The sequence below is a fragment of the Botryllus schlosseri genome, chromosome 14, assembly GCF_051294905.1.
Source record: "Botryllus schlosseri isolate E-star chromosome 14, Bs_hap1, whole genome shotgun sequence".
Taxonomy (NCBI): Eukaryota; Metazoa; Chordata; class Ascidiacea; order Stolidobranchia; family Styelidae; genus Botryllus; species Botryllus schlosseri.
Genome location: NC_137249.1, coordinates 11,480,686 through 11,504,438, shown reverse-complemented (window position 1 = coordinate 11,504,438; position 23,753 = coordinate 11,480,686). Strand labels below are relative to the sequence as shown.

At 41.4% G+C, this 23,753-nt stretch overlaps 1 protein-coding gene across 1 annotated transcript; it reads left to right on the top strand.

Annotated features, from left to right (window-relative positions):
• The first annotated feature begins 6,789 nt into the window (after positions 1–6,789).
• Positions 6,790–23,400, top strand: LOC145455487 (uncharacterized). Its single transcript, XM_080333468.1, has 17 exons — positions 6,790–7,049; positions 7,130–7,270; positions 9,838–9,901; positions 11,337–11,597; positions 11,654–11,720; positions 12,054–12,218; positions 12,293–12,383; positions 13,045–13,132; positions 13,231–13,407; positions 14,641–14,785; positions 16,058–16,168; positions 16,269–16,331; positions 16,396–16,571; positions 16,630–16,840; positions 18,417–18,726; positions 18,788–18,920; positions 21,412–23,400. Exons 1-17 carry the CDS (start codon positions 7,007–7,009, stop codon positions 22,592–22,594), a joined length of 3,429 nt encoding a protein of 1,142 aa, XP_080189594.1. The 5' UTR covers positions 6,790–7,006; the 3' UTR covers positions 22,595–23,400.
• The last annotated feature ends 353 nt before the right edge of the window (positions 23,401–23,753 follow it).

Sequence of the window (23,753 nt, the reverse complement as noted above, 5' to 3'; positions counted from 1 at the left end):
AAACTGCAGTTGCTCCTCGTTTTTTTTTGTGAGATTGCATAAACATCCTGAAGCATTGCGTTGGACGTTCTGTGTGTCGTAATATACTTGCTAGACTTCATATGTGTCCTCATTACCCTATATACTATAGCTAATTATTTGATTGAGATGAATAGTATTATCGGCGACCGATCGCTTAGCGTCAACTAATGCCAATACTACGTATATGCGAGTGTTAGTCTTGATATCCATTATCCGTTGTATTATATTCCTCGCCTTAGCTCAGCCCCTGTACGTACACCTCGTGGTCGTAGGTTTCGTTAAAGGTTCTGATTTGCATCATATCTTGGGAAGTTGGTTAATTTTAGATTGGTGTGGCATCGTAATGTGGAACAGTGGTGTGCCTGTGTATCGTACAACCTTTTTGACAGGTGGGCCATAATTGCGGGACTCACATAGGCTACATCAGGTGTAGGAAAATAGCGCCAAGCACGAACATATTCTCAGGTGATGGAGAAGTTTTGTCGAAAATGTTCATGTGCTGTTTCAGCATATGTATATTTTGGTGTTTTTGGCTCGGTTAATAATCCACCATACCTTGCTCAATTGTATGTCACACCAATCGAAATGGACACGAAGACCTCATTTAGCCCGCTGGCGCACATAGCCGCACAATGTAGACTGATTAGGAGAGCATGCCGCACAGTTGTACACCGGGCTGTGGAGTCGGAGTCGGAGTTTGACTAATTTTCGCTTGATGGAGTCGGAGTCGGAGTCAGAGTCGTGAAGACTATAATGGCTGGAGTCGGGGTCGGAGTCGTGGAAAAAATACTGACTGGAGTTGGAGTCGGACTTTGTCGAAATTACCTTGACTCCGACTCCGACTCCAACTTTTTATCATGAAAACAATTGCTTCCAAAAGATTGTCAATAGGATTTTTATACCATCAATCACGGTTATTAACAGCGATACAGATCTGGTGCGGCCAACCCGTGGCCCGCAGACCAAATGTGACCCACGAGAAAGTTTTGTGTGGCCTGCGAGGTAATTCTCGAAATTAAAAATTATTTACAACTTCGGGAAAAATTGCACAAAGCCGACCAAAATTTGATTAGCCTGAGCGCAAAATTTAATGATGACAAAAACATCAGTTCTGACCCATTGGCGTAACCAGGGGCCAGTCACATTGATTCGTAGATCTTTTTATATGACCATAAAGTAGAATAGTTCGTAGCAGATTTATTTGACTTGAAATTTTTCTCAGCACTTCGCGTGATTTGTTGTCACTAGATTTCTTGCATTCAATATTGCAGCCCCCACTGAAAATTATAAATACGCGGTATCTACAGAATTGAGTCCAACTATATTCGCAATTAGGAGATAACGTGTCGTCCAACATGCGTCTTCGCTTGTGCGTCGCAGCGAGATCGTCGGCGATGAAGCGTTTGCACAAAATGATAGAGGTATGTTCACCTAAACCGTCGATATTGCTATGTCTAAACGCCGAATAATCCTGTCCTTGCCAAATGAGCCCAGTGGTGTACAGATGCTACCCCCAATATATATGTCAGTAACATATTTATTGATAGAATTCATTCATAACCTATAAATAATTTTCGCACTTCACCCGACCAGGTCATGACTGCACACTGCACAGTTGCACGAGATAATTGTCATCAATTTCAAAGCGTAGTAATATAGGTCTTGTTTGCGATGATACCTAATTTGGTGCGTCCCTATTGGATGAATAATAAAAAGGTTATCAATATTCCAGATGCCAGTGTATTGGTTCGTAAATCGCATGTGTCCTTTTGACCGAAAAGGTTGGCTACCCCTGATATACATAAAATAGGACATTATTTGCAAATTACAATTCAGTTGCATTGAGGAAGAAAATCACAATATGTATCCTCGAGATGCAGCCATAAATTGATGTAGTGATCCTGTGACAGAGCAAATGCCTCAAAAAATGCTTCCCACTTGACAAGATTGAAAAGATTTGTGGTGTAGCTTAGCTGCTTGGGTCGAACAGATGATTAAGACTGACTGCAAGTCTTAGTCATTGAATACTTGACTAAGTACATGAAGACTAGACATAGGCTATGCTATTTGACTATACTTCCCAAATTTCAATAATGACCAATGTCTATTAGTAGTAAGAGTGTGTGTTCTTTTAATCAGTGTAGTGTGTAATGAGATAATTAGTAAGTTAAATCTCTGTGTTAGTTGCTTACTCATATATACAAGAGCTACACTTCGATTTAGAAAGGCATTCCTAATTGTTAATCATGTTAATTGCATAGCGAATAATTCGAGCTATGCCACAATGAAGCAAGTTTGCACACCACCGTTAATCAGATGTTGCATATGCCTAATGGTTATATGATAGTCATTTAACCGTCACTGTGGCATATAATTTTCGAAGTAAATTGGCAATACTGTTGGAGTCGGAGTCGGAGTCGGTATATTGAAAATGTGTGGAGTCGGAGTCGGAGCCGGAGTTGGTGGTAACATTTACCGACTCCACAGCCCTGGTTGTACTGTACACTGTACTGTTGTATACTAGTGCGGAGCGGATCGACAAATTCTGTGGTCCGGCTCCGATCCGGCTCCGGCCGTATCAGGAAAACGTACTGATCCGGCTGCGATCCTGCTCCGGTAAAAAATGAAAAAGTCCTGCCGGAAATCCGGCCCAACACGGTACGGTGGTTCCGTGAATTTTAAAATATGGCTCGTTTCTTTTCGCACTGGCTTGGCGGTTACTTGCGTGTTGTTGGTCGGTAGTTATTTAGTTACAAACCTCGTGCTTATCCATAAAGATTCTCGCCTTATCAAAAAAGTACTGATCCGGCTCCGATCCAGTCCGGCCAAAATTGAAAACATACGGCTGGATATCCAATCCGGCCCCGTGCCACTCTCCGCACTGTTGTATACCCGTAGTCTAGAGATGTCGATATGGGTTTAAATGACAGTGATCTCTGTTGCTTCGATTCGTTGACATGATGCATACAGTCTGCTTGTATCGTTGAATTTACCCGTGTAAAGCGTGTATCAATCGTCAATCTGTATTTGAAATGCATTAGCCATACGATTTCAAGGGTAACTTGAATTGTTGTTGGTTGTTATAACCTTGCTAGGATTTCGATTTTGCCCAGAGCTCGTATTAATTTATGCGGCTCGCCTCGAATTGCGTAACAACGTTTCATGCGATATGGTAGGGGTGCTGCCATGTTGCCGCTGCTCTTATTTGTAGGCGAGATTACACATCTTTACAATATCACCCACGAATTTGTTGTACCAGCATAGCTCATCTTAGTATCTCAATTATAAGGATTGCACGATGTGTTGATTGATCCTAGAGCAAAGTAGGCTGGGCGGTGCTTCATTGTTTTTAATCCCCATTGTCTTTCTAATCATCAACAAGAAATGAAGTCGTTTCCAAGTGACGTTCGCATTAAAGAAAACCGAATTACAGACATACATTTCAACCTTTGCTACGGCTAGGTAATAGCTTACTGGTACTGTCGTTAGTTTACGCTCGTCGCGCAACGCCATTACCGCCGAAGCAGTCACGGAATGAATGGCAAAGTTAACAAAATGCTATCTGCCATTCTCGGTAATTAAATTAATTATCCCCGTAGAAACAACCGCTTGAATCGCGAGTAACTGCCAGTAGAACACTTGAGAAATGGAATGGCGATCCCGCGCGTGCAATAGCCTACTTTGAGAAAAGTAGGCTATTCATTCAAGCACGCCACTGTTTTATTTAGCAGCGATCGCGTCTGACCTCTTCTGTGCCATTGTTAACTATATCGACAATACGGACGTGAACAGTTTTTCGTGACACAGCATATGATTGACGCAATAACGCGCACCACGATGTCTCTACGACGTAATAACGACGACAATTTAACGCAATAACGCGCACCACGATGTCTCTACGACGTAATAACGACGACAATTGTAAATCAACGTGAACTCTGGATATGTCCTTGATGGTGACAATGGCATATCGACTTATTCGTCGCATGTGAATCGTCTGATAGAGGATTTAGCGGACTTATGATAAACTTCAACCCATGCTTTTCTTACAGAGAACACACAACGAGTTATGCAAAAATCGAAGAGCCGAACGAGTGCCACGGACGCAAAGCAAACGGCTATGATTGCTTTTGCTCACGGTTCAAAGAAACATAGTCCGTCGGATCCCAGTCAAATACAAATAAGTAATTGCATAGCAAATTTTGTAGCTGGTACTCTACAATCCCTTTCCATTGTGGAATCGGCAAGCTATGATTCACACAATTGATCCGAAAGTCATAATACCGAGTCGCAAACATCTTTCGATGACGCAGTTGTTTATAGGCTTACCATTTGTCCTCTTTTTTTGACTTTTTTGAAAGTGTCCTCGGAGGACGGCCTTTTGTCCTCTTTTTTGAGATTTTGTCCTCTTTTTTGAAAATGTAGGTCAGATGTAGCGCAAATTGCCAGCGATATGCCGTAAATTAGTGCAGAAGTGACGCTCCAGAGGGTGAAAAACGCTATATTGAGCTCCGAGCGGAAAGATGACTTTTTTTTTTTTTAGTCATCCACCTAGCAATGCGGAGAAAAAAACGGTATTTTGAGCACTAATCGCGGAGAGATGACCTTTTTTTTCAGTCAACCGGTCACAAAGTGGGAAAAATTCACCGGTTTTTGAAAATTCTACTCCGGTTTTGCAAGTCTCAAATTTCTGAGAAAGTGTCCTCTTTTTAGATTTCCAAAATATGGTAAGCTCACAGTTGAATGACATGGCAAGTAAAATCAATCAAAAATTTATGGAGAAACTGAATGAAGTTCACGAGATTTCTCTCACAGTAGATATCTGGTCAAACTGCAGCCACATTGGAGTTACGGCCCACTACATATCGGATTGGGAGCTGCATGCTACAATGTTGCCATATAAGCGATTCACTGGTCGTCACACTCAAGAAAATATAATGAACCAATATGAGGAAGTAGTTGGTACTTTTGGCATTTCCAGTAAAGTAGCAAATATCGCTACTGACAATGCATCTAACATGTTAACAGCCTTCGCATTGCCCGGCTTTGAACATGACCGACACTTTGCTGAAAGTGAAATTGACTCTTCTGATTCTGAAGATGGAACTGTCGTCGACTCGGTGAATGGAAACAATAATTTGTTCGATTTTTTGCCCAAGCATAATGGCTGCTTTGCGCATACTCTGCAACTCATGATAAAATATGGCATGAAGGAAGCATCCAATTTGATTAAAGTAATGTTTACAGCGTCCAACATTGTGGCACACGTCCGTAAATCAACGCACGCCACCGAACGATTGAAAGACTTCAAAAAGCTCCAAACAGCAAATGCAACGAGATGGAATTTCGAACTAAGAATGATCAAATCGGTTCTAGAAGTTCCCCATGACGTTGTGGACGATTTAGAAACCCATCATAAGCTTATACCGCACATGAAAGCAACCTTCTCAGCTGTTTATGCGAAAGTTTAAGTCCGTTTGAGACGGCAACTGATAAAACGGAAGGAGATAAAATATTCACCTCAAGTTTTGTCATACCTTGCATTCGAGAATAGCAATCAGAGCTTGATGAGATTCATGCGAAATATTACAACAATAGTAACTTCAACCGTATCATTAGAACTTATCGGCATTCGTTTAAGCTGCGATTCGAGGCTTATGACAATGAGAGGGTCTTTCGATTAGCTACAATACTTGATCCGCGCTTTGAAGACGCGTGGTGCAAAGATGGCGAGTTGTCTGCGCTGCATAAACTGATCAAGGGCGAAATGTCTCGTATGACATCAAACAACAGTCAACCAGTGGTGGACACGTCCACTGACACTGATGTTCCGGTTAAAAGATGCAAACTATTTAGTTACATGGGTTGCAGATCTTCGAACAGTGCCTGCACCTCTCGCGGCTCAACAATCGACGAAGAAGTGAGTAAGTATCTAGCCGAGTCTTGCTTATCGGACGAGTCGAATCCCTTGATATTTTGGAAAATTCATGAAGCATCGATACCAACGCTGGCGAAATTAGCCATGCTATATTTGCCGGTGCCTGCAACGTTGTCGCCTAGCAGATAAGCGATTTGAAACGCCTATGTTTTTCAGATGCAATAAAGGTATTTAAAGGTCTGTGCTACATGCTACATCCAGATATATCTAGATATCCCTGGCTACGTCGTTGTAACATTTCGTTTGAACACGTCAATACAAGGACACAAAATAACTGTAATCGTATGTAATCGTGATTACTTTTGTGTTGTAATCGTAATCGATTACCTGGGGATTTCCCTGACATCGTAATCGTAATCGAGTGGGTAGGAAGTAATTGTAATGGCAATCGATTACATTAGCGAAGTAATCACCCCATGTCTGCTTTCAACCAGATTTGTTTGAGTCATGTGGCCGACCAGTATGTCGGATGCACTGCAATTTATACCGACGGGTCTAAATCAAACGTCGGAGGAGGAGCGGCTTTTTAGATCCCGTCGCTCGCAGTGTCAGAAGTAGAATCGTGCCTTGGCGAAAAATCGATCTTTTCCGTGGAGTTGATTGTGATTCAACAGGCTGTCATCTGGACTTCCAGAAGATCTGTGGAAGTTGTGCATCGAAAATCGCTGTTATTAACCTTTGATCTACTACTCAGCAATCAATGCGCATCTGCTACTCGCAATCAAAACCATGAAGGGGATGCAATAACTGAAAATGGCGTATTGGATATGTAAATCTGAATCAACTGAAATGTCAATCACAAGCGATTGTGCTTCGTTTCGCCAAACGGGCATCACTGCAATAATGTGTCAATGCACTTACAAAATACCTACTGCCGCCAGCCGCCATACAGAAGATTCGATGGGCCTCGGGCAATTTTACAAACATGTTCCTCCAGTATTTTAGCTGACAGACTTGTCGCTGTGCGCGAATCGAATTTGCGTGGAGTCGGTACATCAGCAACGAGCGAATGGTTGTGAATATAGCGAGATTCACGGCAGAATAAGGATGCATATATTATCGTTATTCGTATTGCTGTTAATGCATGAATGTAAGTAGTACGGCTGTTAACTTACTTCTACTTCGAGGAACAATGAACATATTCCTACGTATTTTCGATGAACGTTGAAGGTTCCATGTCGCAACAGTGTCAAGACGTGGGAGGCAGTTTGTTTTGCCAGGACGTTTTGCGGAGAAATGGTGGATCATGCAATGGCATTAGATCCGAGGAATTAGCACAATGCAGGAAGACATGCGGGTGTAAGAATTCAGGTACATACATATCATAGCATTCTTCAATTGAATCGGAAATCACTGAGTAACAGTAATTTTGGCTGGCTCATTTTTTGATGCCATGCACTTTAAACCAACTTGGAATCAATAATTAAAATATGTCAGTTATAGCAAACCGCTTGACACCAGCTTTTATAGTGTACGTTACTTCCCTATTTTCGTGTTGACAAAATTACGCTAGAAATATTCGAAATTAATGTCACACATGACTGACTTTGAAAGCTATTGGGTGCTAAACCTGGTTTTGGCCGATGAATTTATTTGATTGGGTTAAGCCCGCGGCACACTAGTGTGCCAATTGGACTGCTCAGGTGTGCCGCGAGGAAATGTGGTAAACTATGTCGAAGTGTAACAAAAATCCCAATTTTGAGTGTGTCATTGTTGGTTTTTCTATTGAATTTACCCGATCAAGACACGCGATGCACAATCCGATGCAGTGAACAGATATAAGAATGCCGAGGTGACCGTAGTTACGGTATCTCAATCTAGTATTTCAATTTGGCATCCCCATTAGGTCATGGATTGGGTTTTTCTTTCTCTGGGCTTTTTATTGTAAAGACGCTCTGAGCACAGCAACGTATAGGGGCGGGGAATCTAATAAATCTGCAACGCTTTGTAACTTACTACTGCACTGCCATGAATCAAACTGGGGCCTCCGCCGTCAATGGGTGTGATATGCTAGTTTGCCCACATAGTAGCATTTAGGACGGTGATAACTAAACTCGGGTAATTGGACCGTGATATTGAGGTCTGGCCGAAATGTTCACCTCTTACTTGTCACCTTTTTATGTTTCTGTTTGTAGTCGTATTCTTGCCATGTCTTCGTCATCGATGATCATTTTACACCATGCCGATATTACATATTTTGATTCCTGAGATGCCAACTTATAACACGGCCCACTTTTTGTAAGACACTGCTTTTGCAGATCGGAGGACGAGTAGGAGCCTACATAAACCTCCAACACCTACAAAGACATTCTCACCATCGAGAAATGAACTCATTTGAGAGTGATGTTCACGTTTAAAAATTAGAATTGCCAACACAGCCTTTCACGTTGCGATTGTTAGGTAGCGTGCCAGCACTGCAGGTAAAATGTAGGCTCAATGCGCAATGTTATGTTGCAGGCGATAAATTCGAGAATTGAGAAGTAAAGTTGATCAAATTATGTCAGTTACAAATTTCCCCGCCGCCGAGGTTTATTATCCCGATTTGTTGGACCTACAATTGAACTGCGGGTGGCTGCCAGTAACACTAGGTATACCAACCTATCCTATCCTATTGCACGATCTGCGTGGAAATGCGTTTCGCATCCATGTATATTGTAAAATAAACCTCTACGCCTCTGTATTTGTTAGTGGCGATCGTGATTGGACTCTTCGATGCGACAATGCGGTAGTGGGCAGACTTTATTGTCAAGTCAATCTTATGAAATTAAGCGGAACCTGAAGTTTAAACGAGATCTCAGCAGGCCAGTTATGTGGTAATAGAGGTAATAGCTGATAATTCAAAACCTCACACGGAAACGGAGAAAGCTCTTCTTCCGTCCTGCAATAAAATTGTGAAAAAAAAGTTTGGAAAGAATTGAAAACGATTCCCATGTCAAATGATACCATTCGTAGACGTATTTGTGAGATGTCCGCAGAGATAAAAGAAAACTCAAGCAGAGAAAAGCCTATTTGAGTGCTCCGAAAAGGTAGCAGTACTTCGTCAGTGACCACCTTTGTAATACTATGGTTGCTGCTATACGCAATTTGGTAGTTTGCCTGTGCCGTAAGCCAAAAGAGTTCGGAACCACTGTGCTAGTGTGCCGCGAACTATTTTTAATTCAAAGTGTGCCGCGAGGTCAAAATAATTGAGAACCACTGGGTTAAGGTTTTGAATTCAGGTGAAATATAGTATTCTATTGTGTCATTAGACATCATAAATCGATCAACGTTGTTTGATGGCCGTTCTGTCGCAATGCAATAATTGAACTGCTTGGTTGATCACGAGATAGTCACTTTAAAAATGGGACAATGCAATCGATAGCTCAATTTTGATGAAATAAATACTTTTGCACTCAGCCCTAAATACCAGACCTACCCCTATGTTATCAAATAAACCTGAGACCCCATGTTCGTAAAACGAAGCATATTAATATTATAAATACATTTTTGTCGATGTATGAGGCTTGGGTCACATGATGCAAACAAAACAATAATTTAGGTCGCGCTCTAAAAGTTTTAGAACCGCTGCGCTGTGATATTGGTGACTGAAATACCAGCATAATCAAGTTAAATATATTTAATATGATCCGTGATCGGAGTACTTTCGAAGCTAGTGTCATAGCTTGTCGTCCAGTCGTAATTGTGAGCATTCGACAGCACAGCAGCCATATAGTGCTGTGCACCAAAAAAATTATTCTCAACTTGACTCAACTTTCTGCCAAATTTTGGCTTACGAATGAATTACTCCGCAGCCCAACCAACGCCTATATAAATGCGTCACGTGCGCCCAACACAATCCGAGATGCGACTTAAAAGTACAGTTCTTTGTTCGTTCGCAGGACCACCACCCTGGGCTTTACAAACCAGGCGTCGCCCTATAGCGACTGAAGCACCTCGTAACAAGTGAGTATTCTATTTTTCAAGTAATGATCTTAGTATGCACGTTCAAGTATACCGTTGTACCCTCGAAAACAAGCCATGTATTCATACACAAATGTCACAGTCATACTATTTAAGTATAGGGGAGCACGTTTTAATTCTTACATTTGCACGCGTGTTAGCGGTGCGTACAAATAAACCCTCTGTGCCTGCAATACAGAGGCTATACACCTGCTGGCTACAACTCTTATGTCTGCATGTAGCTCCAACCGCCAATTATTCCATGAAAATGTTTTAACGGCTCGTCACCAGTAACCATGACCAGTAACCTACTAGGCGCATTCAATCGAAAACCGTCACTACCGCAACCCGAGAAATAATGTTTATTGTTAATGCAACATTGACTTTTCTAACAAGTTAATCAATCAATAAACGAATATGACCTATTTCCCAGCGCCAACGAACAGATCGACATAAAAATTGTGCGTGCCAACAGCAACTTTTGGTCGGGAGTAGGAGCGAGTTACGGGGAGTTTTCGGACCTGGGGGCGCTGTGTGAAAAATTATGTGATACACTTCAGTACAACGAAATATAATTTCATTCCTTATTTTGTCTGTCATGTAGTTTATCCAGAGTTGAGACTCTGGCATAACGTATATAAACGCGGTAACGTGCGAGTTATGAAATGGAGGTGCAGCCTACAAATTTCATAATCGTTATCTTAGTTTCTGCTTACAATAAGGCGGTATGGCGTAGGGAGGCGTTTGGTACCTGGGTCATTGCCAGCCCTCTTGGTATTTTTTTATCTGGTTACAGGGTGCTGTAGAGATCAGACGCATCACTGATACAAAACCGATGTAATCATTTGATGCGGTATGATTTCAATCAGACGTTTTCGGATAGGAACGGATTATTCAAAGGAGTAATTACGTTGGGTTACTCAATTTCCCATTGGGCGAAGCGAATATGATACAGACTTGTGCAAACTAGTCAACTGGATTTTTAAAATGTGCAGCTTGGGAATAATTACTCACTTTTCATACCTTCTTCTAACTAACGACCTTTTAAAGTCCGCAACTAACGAATTGAAACACAAATATCTAACAACGGATAATACGAATTACTAAATTGTCAATGAGCTAAGAAATATTGGAGATAGAATCAGCAATTAGAAAGGAAGGGGTTCCCGGTGTGAAATTAGGACGGGTTTCGACCCACAAAAATTACCCCTGGCTATTCTACACTGAGGTAACAATGGCTGTAAGAACATCACACATCTCGATTCACGACAAACGATAACAGGTCTTGCTAGTTGTTCTAGGCTGTGATTTGAGTTCGAACCTACCAACTATAGCCTGCATGCTCTGAGGAGGATTAATAACAATTACTGTACAAATACGACTTCTGAGAGAATTGAATTTATCGGTATCCTTGAAATGCAGCATCTCCATATTTCAGCGACAATGCGGAGACGGCCCTGCCATTATACGCCGTAATCATTATAGCGGTTGCACTGCTGACTATATTCATCGGCATCACAGTCTGCATATTGAAAATCAAACAAAAGTGGAAGAAAAGAAAATTGAGGAAGATTTCGAAAAATAGAAATCTTCTGCGATACGCACCTCCTCCCATGGAAACTCTACCTCCAAATTACATCTGGGCAACTGGAAGCAACAACGACGCTTATTGCAGCGACGCAGCAGACGTTTGGTCAGGGTATGAGGCTGTCTCGTAATATCTGGATAATATCAAAGCAAGTAATCTATCTTTAGAATGAAGAGAAATAACGCGGCGATTCTTAATAATTCTGATGTGCGGGGCGGCCAGGCTGGGGAAAAGGTATACGATTATAGATATACGAGAAATATGATCGTCGTTCAGCCTCTACACAGAGATAATGACTGGCCGTGTCTGTACCTTAGCCAGTTGATTTTAGCACTCATCGGTTGAAATTTAAGTTTTATTTTTAGATGTTACGTCAGGCCTTGCTCTTACTCGTATATAGCATGCTGCGCAATCATTTGTATTTAAATAATAATACCTAGTCTAGAATTATAATCTTTTTGTTAAGAAAACAAACATGATCAATAATATAAATTCTATATGCGTGTTTAAGGGTATACATTTCATGCTTTAAATATTTTGTTATGGGAATCTATGTGTTTGATTCAGAATATCAACGTAGTTAAAAATGAGACAACCAGGAGGCCGGCTCCTAACCCGATGGAGGATACGAAGAGTAAGAAGAACGCTAAAGTACAAAACCCGGAAGACCGCACAATATCTCGTGGCAAGGGTCCAGCGCCATTACCACCAGTTCAGAATCCCGCCACTACAGTACGTTAGAACAACACCCCAGTAATGTAGTGATATAATGATTGCGAACACAATTTTTCTTTTCGTGAATAAAGAAACCAGCAAGCACCGGAGTAGATTCACGAGCCATCGAGGCCATTCCTATTCAACGTTCCGATAGCCCATTCAGTGATATCACTGACAGAGGTATTTGCCGTGCTGTGTAGACTATAAAGTATAGGGATACCATACGTACTATTTAAGGATTTTTCCTCCTTTATGAATAAAAGTAAATTGCCCTCCGATGAATCCCAAATGTATAATTTTTTTCGCATGTCATCCTCTTTTTTGCTTTGAGTTATTTGTAGGCGAATTGCCGACACAAACTACATGTGAAAACCGGGACTGTTCGGTATTGCCACGAAAGGCTGATTAAAACATGGCTAACTCACCTAGAATCACAATTATATGCCTAAATTCCCCGTTTTTATGACTGGTATTGAAGATTTAAAAAAAGATCCTCTTTTTCGAATCTGAGTAACCCTACTGCGAGTTCCAATTTCCAAAGTTATTTACATAAAACGCCGTTTTGCATCTTTTATGGTAAATCACGTGCCATGGAGCGTAGGGGACATACTTATCGATACGTGCACTCGTACAGGGCTTAATTTTACGAAGCAAACATAAATGTCTCTGACATTGACCTCCTGGCATATTGGACATCATGGTCGCAATTATACTCGTAATTCTAGCTTGTTTAATTGCCCCAACCCGAACGGTAATGTCGTCATTCAAATCGTGAAATGTATTTGTGGTATCTTGATATCCTTTCATCAAGTACCAGAATTGATTGTACACAATATTTCAGAATATGTCAAAGAAAAAGTCGTACAAAGAAGCGCAATGCCACAAATGAGTAAATCCCAAGACCGAGATGACCCCGAAGTCTCTACCAGGTATTAGATGCATGGCGTTAAGCGCTTTTCACGTGTGTACTTTTACACCCATATATATATATTTTATTTCAACACTTCAAATGTGTATCTGTTTTCAGAAACCGTACCAATGATAAAGGGTGTCAGTCTGACGACACTATGACTCAACAGTCCGAATGCGCTTACAGTGCTGTAACCGATGACACAATGAGTGCACCAGCCCTCGTCAGCATTTTGGGAGAGTGGAAGGATCATTTACTAACGCAAAGAAAAGAACTTGCGGAATATCACAAAAAGTATAAGCTTCATCTTGACACATGTGTAGTTCTACGTGCAGTCTGGTTAGCCTTACACAACTGACTTTAAGCAACGGTATAACGGCGCTTAGAGCGGACGGCAATGTCATCATAACTCACCACGCCACGAGCATACTTCCCAATGTGAGAAATTGTCGGAATATCCGATACTGAAATCTTCCTAAATCATATAATTGGATAATGGATATAATATAGATATGTGACACGTGACATGTCACAGTTTCCCACAGTTGCATAGTTTCGAGTCGCCCACTAGTGACGAACAATCTTGCGCGGGCCTTTGCATAAACTGGACACTCGCTCGCTATCCGGCTGGTATTTCTTTCAACAAGTAATAGACTCCGACTATTAAGCTCTAATAAGGTGCTGTCCGATCCGGATGCGGCATGGCATGAAAAATTACCCCAATTTATATTTTTGGCGGGGTTGCACATCTGCGTGCGCATTGAATGTTAATAGAGGCAATGGTCATGAATTTTGGAATTGGAAAGCATTTGTTGGATTATTTTGTTTGTGCGAAAAATGATCGAGGCGATAGGTTCCGCGTCGTCGGAAGATACCGGTCACATTTTCATTTGCGTACATTGAAGTCGACTTCTAGCAAAATACGTCAACCTAGATTGTGCCAACAGCAGTTCGTGTACCATCTAAAGTAGTACATGGAGCTTAAACGATCTCTTCCCGTCAAAAATTCGAAATTTCATGCCACTGATATCATATTTGAGTATACGACTATTGATACACAAAGTTCTTTGCAATTAGTAGTTGCTGACGATTACCCTGACGAGTGTCAGCCGAGGATATTCGAGTTTATTTCGATATGAATATGAATTCGTTACGAAACGTTTATCTGATACGTTTCACGGCCCAGTCTATCCAAATAGCAATAACTATTCAGAAGGAGCTTATTAAGTCCTCAACTGGTGTCACTCGATTCCGCAAACATTATGGGTTCGCTCTTAACTATACTAAGTCCACGATGATAAATATATGCGTATTCAAAGATTGTAAAATCAGACTACCAAAACGTATCCGGTTTACCCTTTGCAACACCGTTTCAAAAACGGCATATGATGGTATGACCAGATTATCATATTTGTCATAATGAAGAGGTAAATCGTAATCAATATCGAGCACGGGAGATACAAGGTCACGACCTGTCATCGCTCATTTCAATATACTGTCGTGTTTATGATCTCGCAATATTTTCAGTTTGCATGCCTACATACAACGTATCGGATTGAAATCGAGAAGTGCTATTTACGAAGATTTGGCGGATCTCGAGTACGACTCCGCACAACGCAAATCATTGAAGAACATGACGGAGGCAGAATATTCACAAGTTGGTCTTGAAGAGGTAGATTTGGTTTATATATCAAATGTAAATATTCTACCTTCCACGAGAAGCATACAATCATTCGTAATTGTGAACGCCCACAAATAATAACTTCACATCAGTGTTGGGATCACTCACAACTCCGACTCGAGTTACGTTTTCTGAATGAATTCACTTCACTTGATTCGAGTCACTACGCATGAAAATAGAAAGTTACGGAATGTCTCGTGACTCGGACACATGTTTCGAGACAATTTTCAAGTCAAAAAAAAATGCTCTAATTCAAAAAGTCGCATCGATTCCATTTCCCCTTGCGTTTTCGATCTCGGTAATTCCATTAGCAGCGACGTCAGGAACAAAACAGCTTCGACACGCCCTTAACTGGCCTGATTAAACGCGAGTCAGTGTTTCATTCAGTCAGAGTCAGTCATTCGACATGTCACTCGAAGATATAGTGACTTGATGCCAATTATTGTCCAGGACCTTACTAGGTGTGAAATTTGGTCTCACATCGGTATCATTATGTATGGCGCAATATTCGGTTCGGTTCGTTTTATTAGCAATTTTTATCAGTTCAATACACCACAAAAATTGCGATACAGTGAAAGGATAGGAAGGTGTCGAAACGACATGAAGTATAGTCTTTGAAATCAGACACTCATCTTGGCGTAGGCGATGTAAAGAGGAGGCATGTACATAGAATAAAAATAGAAGATGGTAATATAAAAATAAGTTAGCGATTAAAATGAGGTGCCGTTTGCCGTCATGTCGTGTACGCATTTGTACACTGGAGTACGTCGGTGTACGCTGTACGTGTATGCTATTTTTAAGTAGGCTAGTTATCCTGACAACCTTACAGCAGGCTGACCCTAAGTTCATTCCGCTGTACCGCTGACCAGTGTTTTACTCCCCTAGTGGATTATGTATGCTTGGATCAGTTGCTCCCGAAGTTTATAATCAAGATATTGCTTATGGTATCCCGGCCTACAATACAACAGTGACAATTTCAACTTGCAACGTGTGTGACCAGTGACCACGTATATCTCATCGTTGAAATTTGACGACTGCACAGTGCGGAGTGCACGTACGTAAATAGTATGTCAACCGAGGTTGCAACGAATACTGTACGTTTGGTCTTGATTAATACCCAGATTACTCGTGTTACGAATCAATGTTATAGGCTACAGTAGTTACAGATGGCTTTATCGATTGCAAGCGCTCGATAATCAACTATTGCAGTTCATGATAAGCTACGCTCTTCAACTTCAACAATACATTAATTATATTTTACAGGCATTATTAGATTTGAGAGAAAAGATGACACGAATCCAAAATCAACTTGGCAATTCCCAACAGCACCGAGAAATTATAACACAAGGCTTGCGCATTGATACTCCTATTCAGGTAGAACTTACCAATGTAAATAATAGTCAAGATACATTTACAGCATTCCGCATTGCATGTAGAAATTCAATTCGTTATACGATTGTTAATTTCGTAAAAGGAATTCAAGTCGTCGGAGAGATCAAGAATCAATACGCTAACAGAAAGTCGATTCACGATTAAAGTAGGATAATTTATAGAAGACCATCGTCTTTTCACTGTCGCATTTCATTTTCATGTCGCTTCAGACTTTACTACAACAGCTTGGCGAGAGAGATTGTCTCAAACTGCAAGTTCGTATTGCCGAAGTACTAGATGTCGCACAAAAGCGGGAAAGAATGGCAGTATCTCCGCGAGACGGGCCGATTACGTGTCATTGTAAACAGATCTATAACACCATGAATGACATGCTGGATCCTAGAACGTAAGGATTTCTTCAAAATCAATGCTCCTAGAATATAGAAAATCGATGCCTTATTTAGATCGACCAAAGTTGAACTCGCTACTCATGCTGCGAGCACTCTTTCTACTAAACTAGTCACTGGCGTCCAATGTAATTTGCTGCCGGTGCTACACAACGACGACGTAAAAATAAACGTGTCCAAAACTACGGAGCGGATTGCGACACTAGTGCAGAAGTTGCTGCAGATGACGAAACAACTGGCGAGCAGAATGGAGTCCTGTCGCGAATCGGTATGTTTTGGAATTTAACATATATGCAGAAATGCAAATACCAGGCGTGACTCTGGGGTTGGAGTTCCGGCTGTAGCACGTTTCGAAGTGTTGGGTAGGGGTCTTCAAAAATGACTTATTTTCTCAAATTGTACTGGCTACTTGATAAAATTGTTAGGTTACCTAAATAATTTGAGCCTATACACCAAATTTGGTTCAATTCCAGCCAGTAGCCACATTGCTACAGGAGAACAAAGTTTATATTTATTATTAAAAAATAAATTAACAAAAATTACAAAATTGTTTGTTCACTCCATGAAAGTTTTAGGTTATCTATAGAAACGATGTTCACCAAATTTGGCTCAATTCCAACCAGTGGAAGCGGAGTTATTGCGAAAAATTTGAATTATCAAATAAATAGTATTTACGGTGACCAATTCTTTAATTATTTATTAAAATCCAAATTTTTCGACGGCTATAACTCCCCTTCCACTGGTTGGAATTGAGACAAATTTGGTGAACATCGTTTCTATAGACAACCTAACACTTTCATGTGGTGAACAAACAATCTTGTAATTTTTGTTAATTTTTATATATTAAATAGAAACTTTGTTCTCCTGTAGCAATGCGGCTATTGGCTGGAATTGAACCAAATTTGGTGTGTAGGCTTCAATTAGGTAACCTAACAATTTTATCAAGTAGCCAGTACAATTTGAGAAAAAAGTCATTTTTGAAGACCCCTAGTGTTGGGGCTCCTATCTGGCTGGGCTCTGCTGCGTCGCTGTTTTTTCAGCGTTTCTGCAAAAAATCTCAGTGAGAAACCAAATGCAGCACGGGTTTGTTAACTTATGCAAGAAATAGAATGAAAGAGCGGGAAAGCGTCTAATGACACTAAGAACGAATGCTGTTACACGGGCATTAACTCTAGTAATACCAGTCGACTGAGGTGGATTAAATTGAAATACCGTATATTTGGTCGTTGTGACATCATCATATCTGTTCACAACATCGCATTTCCTCGGGCATATCGCATTGCATATGTGTCTCGAGCAGATGAAAATAATAGAACGGCCGCCGTTTATGACCAGCTATGATACTTTCATTGTAAAGATATAATTTACAATATGCAAGTGTCAAAAATTTTGTAAGGAACAAAACGAGTGCATTTTATTGAACGTGTCGTGTGCATTCAACAATCGTGATGACATCACCACCTCTAAAGTAATGATCACACTCTTGATTTATCGCTGTTAATTGAAAGCACTGTTTCATAAATTATCCTCGACGAAACTCACTGCAGGTAGCAAATGCTATCATACGGAAGCTTTATTATCACCTCTTTAGCAAGGGATTATAAAATCCTCTTTCTTATAATCCAAATGTATAATACTGTCGTGGGTTTTATATTTATAACTTATGCTCAGACAGCGTCTACGCATGAATGAGAGGTTTGACAATATGAAATGCACTTCTAAGATGAGATAATACGATATGAAAAGTAATACCAATCAGGCATAATATATCATGGGTTTTCCGCTAGTTATATGAAAACGTTTAGATTCAGCCCCATATAGTTGTCAATCCCCATACTTCTCAGGATTTCAGCATATTCATTCAAACGCTAATCGACGGCTCGGAGAGGATCATGGACGCAACATTCCATCTCGTTTGCACCATCGTGGATTTGCAAACAGAAGAGAAGCGCGGCTTGTATCGCAGTATGCCTCTTTCTCTGCCGTTGGAAAGAGGCAGCCGAATTCAGCTGCCTCCGCGACAGCAAACCTTTGACAACCGGGGTAAACCGGAACGACTTAATCAAACAGGATCGTACTGTACATCCTTATCTTCCTTGGATGTGAGGCGTCTGAACGAAGATCTTGCGAGATTGCGGCGGCTGCTGGAACCTGGTTTGAGATTTATGCTGGTTGTGTGATGAACGAAGCAAACATTTGCCTTAATTTTTATCAGGACATAATTTACCTGCTCTTTCCGATGTCACTTTGACAAATAATGAACGACCATATACACTGCCTGGCACAACTCGACCTGAAAAAAGAACGACGACGGATACCAAAGACTGGGATGGAATGTCATCTATAAGGTAGAGTCATTCATGTTTTTGTTACTTAGGTATCTATTGGAAGTACGAGTTGAAACGCAAGTCCTGAACAGGATTAGGAAGGAGTCGTCCGCTCACATGGCACCGTTGTCTCGCCGTGTCGTGTGGGCGAATATTGGCTTGCATTTGTTTTAACGCAACGAATAAATATTAAACCACAGTGTCCTACAATGCTGTGGACACAAGCAAATCGCATGGCTCACTGCGATTGGATTACGTCATTCATTCCATTTGACCAAAGGCAATTTACGGCACTATTTAGACTGCCTAGTGCAGCGGTTCTCAACCGCGGGTCCACGAAGCCATTTCAGGGGGTCCGCGAAGCCTACAAATATTTGATAACCTAATCTGTATTTTTTAAATTATGAAGATCACGAGGCAGTTGCGCTTCATTACTAGTAAAACTCCAGAGCTCACATCAACAGAATGACTGTCTGAGATTAAACATCCTACAGTGCAGACTCATTTAAATTGCTAAATTGCCAATTGCCCGCTGATATAAACATTTTGCTGTTTAGAGATGTTTTGTTGGGGATTGTGGGAAAGAAAAGTTGGATGAGTAAGGTCAATCACGGTGACTTCGAAATGGTTACGAAAATCCATTTTCTCCTGTGATACATAACCATTTTTCCCATAATAACATCAAGATAACCTGCTACATAAAAATGCCCAGACTTACGCTGTATCATGTTGATTAAAAAACTTTGTTTGTCAATTTTGGGGCCATATTTGTTGCGATCATACCCAAATGTGTCGTCAGAAGCGTTCCGCGTTATTATTACATTCGCCATGGCACCATAAATATTTGTGGAAATGGATTTTCGGCACTCGTTCATGTCAAATCTAAGGCGCGGATTTTCAAGACACGACTACTTATTTCAAGAAATGCAGTTGCAGAATTCGCTTTGAAATATTAGAAGTCAACCCAATTTCTACATGAATAGTATGATCTTATTTTCAAGAAGTCATTTCGTTGATGTTTATCACAAGGCTACAGTTATCATTTTGCACAAGACAAATGACGATTGCACGATAATTGAGCTAAATTTGAACTAAAACTTCGTGGGGGTCCGCGGAGGTCCGTGATAGTCCGAAAGGGGTCCGCGAAAACAAAAAGGTTGAGAACCACTGGCCTCTAGTGCCTTGCCGAGCGTGAAATTTGATAAAATTGGTGTCAAGCGAAAGCTACCGCAGTACTGATTGCGAAATATAAATTTTATCCTGCTCGCAGTCCTATGGAAACCCCGAGATCAGCCTCGAATTTTCCATCGTAACGGAGTTTGGTATTGTGATACAACAATGCCGTCTGGAAGCAAGTGAGGAGCAGTGTAAACCGCATGCGTATTGGACATTGTTTTGAACGATTGAGCAAAGCTACCACTGCCCACGTGCTCTTGAGCTGCGGCATGTTATTAAAAACGGCATTGTTGCGTCATTATCTAAAACTCTGTTGCAATGCAAAATTCCAAGATTATTTCTAGGGTTTGCAGGACCACGAGCAGATTAAAACTTACATTAACGTAATCAGTACCGCGGTAGCTTTCGGTTGGTACATTTGTCAAACTTTGCGCTCGGCAAGCCAGTCTAAATGGTGGCGTAAATTGCCTTTGATCAAATGACAAGAATAACGCAACCTAATCACAATGAGCCGTGAGATTTGCTTGTGTTCACACCATTGTATGACACTATACGCGGCCGTAGCTCGGAGCAAGTGCGCAGTGAGAGTGAGAGTGCCAATGCTCAATGGCTTGCGCAACAATGCCCAATACCATTGCGGTTTGCGCTGCTCCTCACTTGCTTCCAGGCGGCATTGCTGCGTCACAATACCAAACTCAGTTACAATCCAAATTTGAGAATGATTTTGGGTGGGTTCTAGGACCACGAGCCGAATAAAATTTCTATTTCCGTAATCAGTACATCGGTAGCTTTCGATTGATACCAATTTTATCAAATTTCGCGCTCGGCAAGCCGGTCAAAAATTACCGTTAAATTGCCTTCGACCTAATGGAAAATGTGACGTAATCGCAGTAAACTGAGATTTGCTTGTTTGTTCAGGGTTCACACTATTGTAAGACACTATGGTATGAGTTGTATGACGCTATGATCAAACAAACTTAAGGTTGACTTATAACCCCAGAGATGAATTTTAATGTGGTTCGTCTGACGTTTCATACAGTTTTCGATTTCTAATTGTAGCAACATTGTTGAGCCAGTTAAGATGGATGAGTTCTATTTCGTCCGCAGTGGTAATGCAAATAAAATACGATATACATATACCTTTATCGCAGGCGCCATATCTACATAACATTGAACTTGTCAGTGTTTAGCTTGTGTCCGCATATGAATCTGGAGCATTTAAACCCAACCCTAGCTAGAATCGTTTAGTGTCAAAGACCCTCGGAAGTTTACCCTTTTCAAACGAATACGTGGCAATCAATATTCCGCATTCGATTGATATATTTATATTCATTAGCTGCTCCACCTGTATGTTTACGGATGCTGACGAGTCGCAGTTCTTCGAAGACGACTTGACCGATCTCATGTACCCGGACGGAAACAGCGTAGTTCACACACCAACGCCGGGTGATATGGGTGAAGATGGAGACGCACACTTTGACGACGACGGTCTTAACGGGCCGTTTAGGCCCGCTACAAGGCCGCAAAAGAATAAACCCAACTGCTTCGCCAACACAATATACAACGGACCGAACGAGTTGAAACTTCCCCATGTCGATCAGCAAAGCACGCAAGCCGAGTCCTCAAAACAGAGCAACACAAGAGGTCTTCAGCCTTCCTCGTTTGCATCTTTCCATTCCGGAAATATTCCAACCAGCGAGGTGCAGCCACGTCACCAGGCCATGCTAGGCCGCTACTTCGGCGGAGAAGTGATTGAAGCGAAACCAACAGAAAATAATACGAAGGATTCGAACCAGAGCCAGGTTGACCACACTCGAGAGACTGCGGAGAAAAATGCGCCTCAAGCTAAGATGCTACCTTGTGGGCTCGTAGCTACGGACACCCCCAATGAACCGACCAAAAAGCCAGACACATATGCATTACTCGACATACCAACCATTACCGTTTACAGGAACGGGGCGAAGGAAGATTTCGCAGGCGAGAAGCATACACCTTCCGACGAAGTAACATCTCCGGACACACCGAGAAACAATGATCAGCGCAATACACCCGATGTCGCAGATGACAATGACGAAAAACAATCACTCGAGGAAGCACCCGTGCCGATCGAAACACCGGACGCTAACGATAACGAGTCTTCGGATGACGACGCGAGTATTAAAAGCGCGGAAAACCTTTTAGACAATTACCCTGATGACAGCATCGGAGAAACAGAAGAAAATCAAATTAATAATTCGGATGGAGTTATAGCGTATTCCCCTGACAAGCCTGATAAAATTATGGAGCAAGATGAGTCAGCTGACGTTCCAGCAGAATCACCACATATGGAAGTAGACGCTGGGCAGGAAGGGCTGTCTGTGCCGAACCAGACAGGCGGCGATTCGCAGTCACTGGCTTCAGAATTTGAATTCCCAAGAGCCCCGAGCGCTACCGAACAAAACTTAGACGATTTCAATAATTCAATCGATCACGATGGTGCGAAAGATCTTGATGAACAACCAAAGCTTCCAGATGTATAGATCCCATCACCATCAATGTTCGATACTCGGTAGGGAATGTGACAGTTCTCCATTGTCGTCCATCGAATGTAAAGCAATGAACACTGGAACGCCATCTGGTCACATGACACTACGACAAGTTGGTTTGTGCCAGTCGAGCGTGCGATCGGAGTTCATCGGCAAATGAAGGCGGGAAATTGTGTCTCGAGAAAAGTGGTGTCGAAATAACAGCGGATAAATGCGATCACGGGTTCTAAGCAATAAAAACGCGTGTTTAATGCTAAATCACTACAGTTTTTGTAGTAGGTCAACGTATACGATATTCCCAAGCTGCGACAGAGCACATTTATTCCCGTCTTCGTCAGACTACCGCCACTGCTGAAAGGGTGCGTTGTGCGTTTTGTTTAACGCAAGTACGTTTTTAAAGTCTGCAAGATACCGTAAATAGTGCCATCGGCAACTCCTTGGTAAATTTATACCGTAACTAGTGGCGGACATTCTATTGATTCTTCCCGGCCGATACTTCGTGACTATAATACCTACTCTATGTGGGAAGGACGCGGTTATACGGCCTGACGCAAGCTTGAATCGACGCGGGGAATTTCCGATAATGTAGCGGTGTCTCACACTCTCCTGAACCTGCACTATTTTCGCAGTCTAACAATAAACTATGATCTGTCGTGATTTTCCGTCGATAATGATGGTTTTCATTTTTTCTCATATTATTCGATAGGCATACATATTCGTCATTGCTCTATTTTGCAGAGGAGTTTAGACGTTGACATCTATTTTTGCAATTTGAAAATGCATAAATTTTTCATCAGCTATATGCTTGGCGATCCAGTGAGAGATAGGGAATTATGGGATGTAGTGACGCAGTCTCTTTATAGATTGAATAATTAAACAGAGACAATGCTTACAGCTGTAAGCATCGCTGGTATGTCTAGAGGGGTAGAGACACGTATACACAGGCAGTTTCCGTGGTACTAAGATCAAATACAAATTATACAAGACTACTGTGCATATATATGCACATACTTCATGAATGTTCTATCTATGATCCGTATACAAAAGTTTAATTTGCTGTGAAGCGAGAACGATGAGAAATTCGAGCATGCATAAGTACTTGAATAGTATATTCATATTGAAATAAGTACTATAAGTACTTGAATACAGAGTT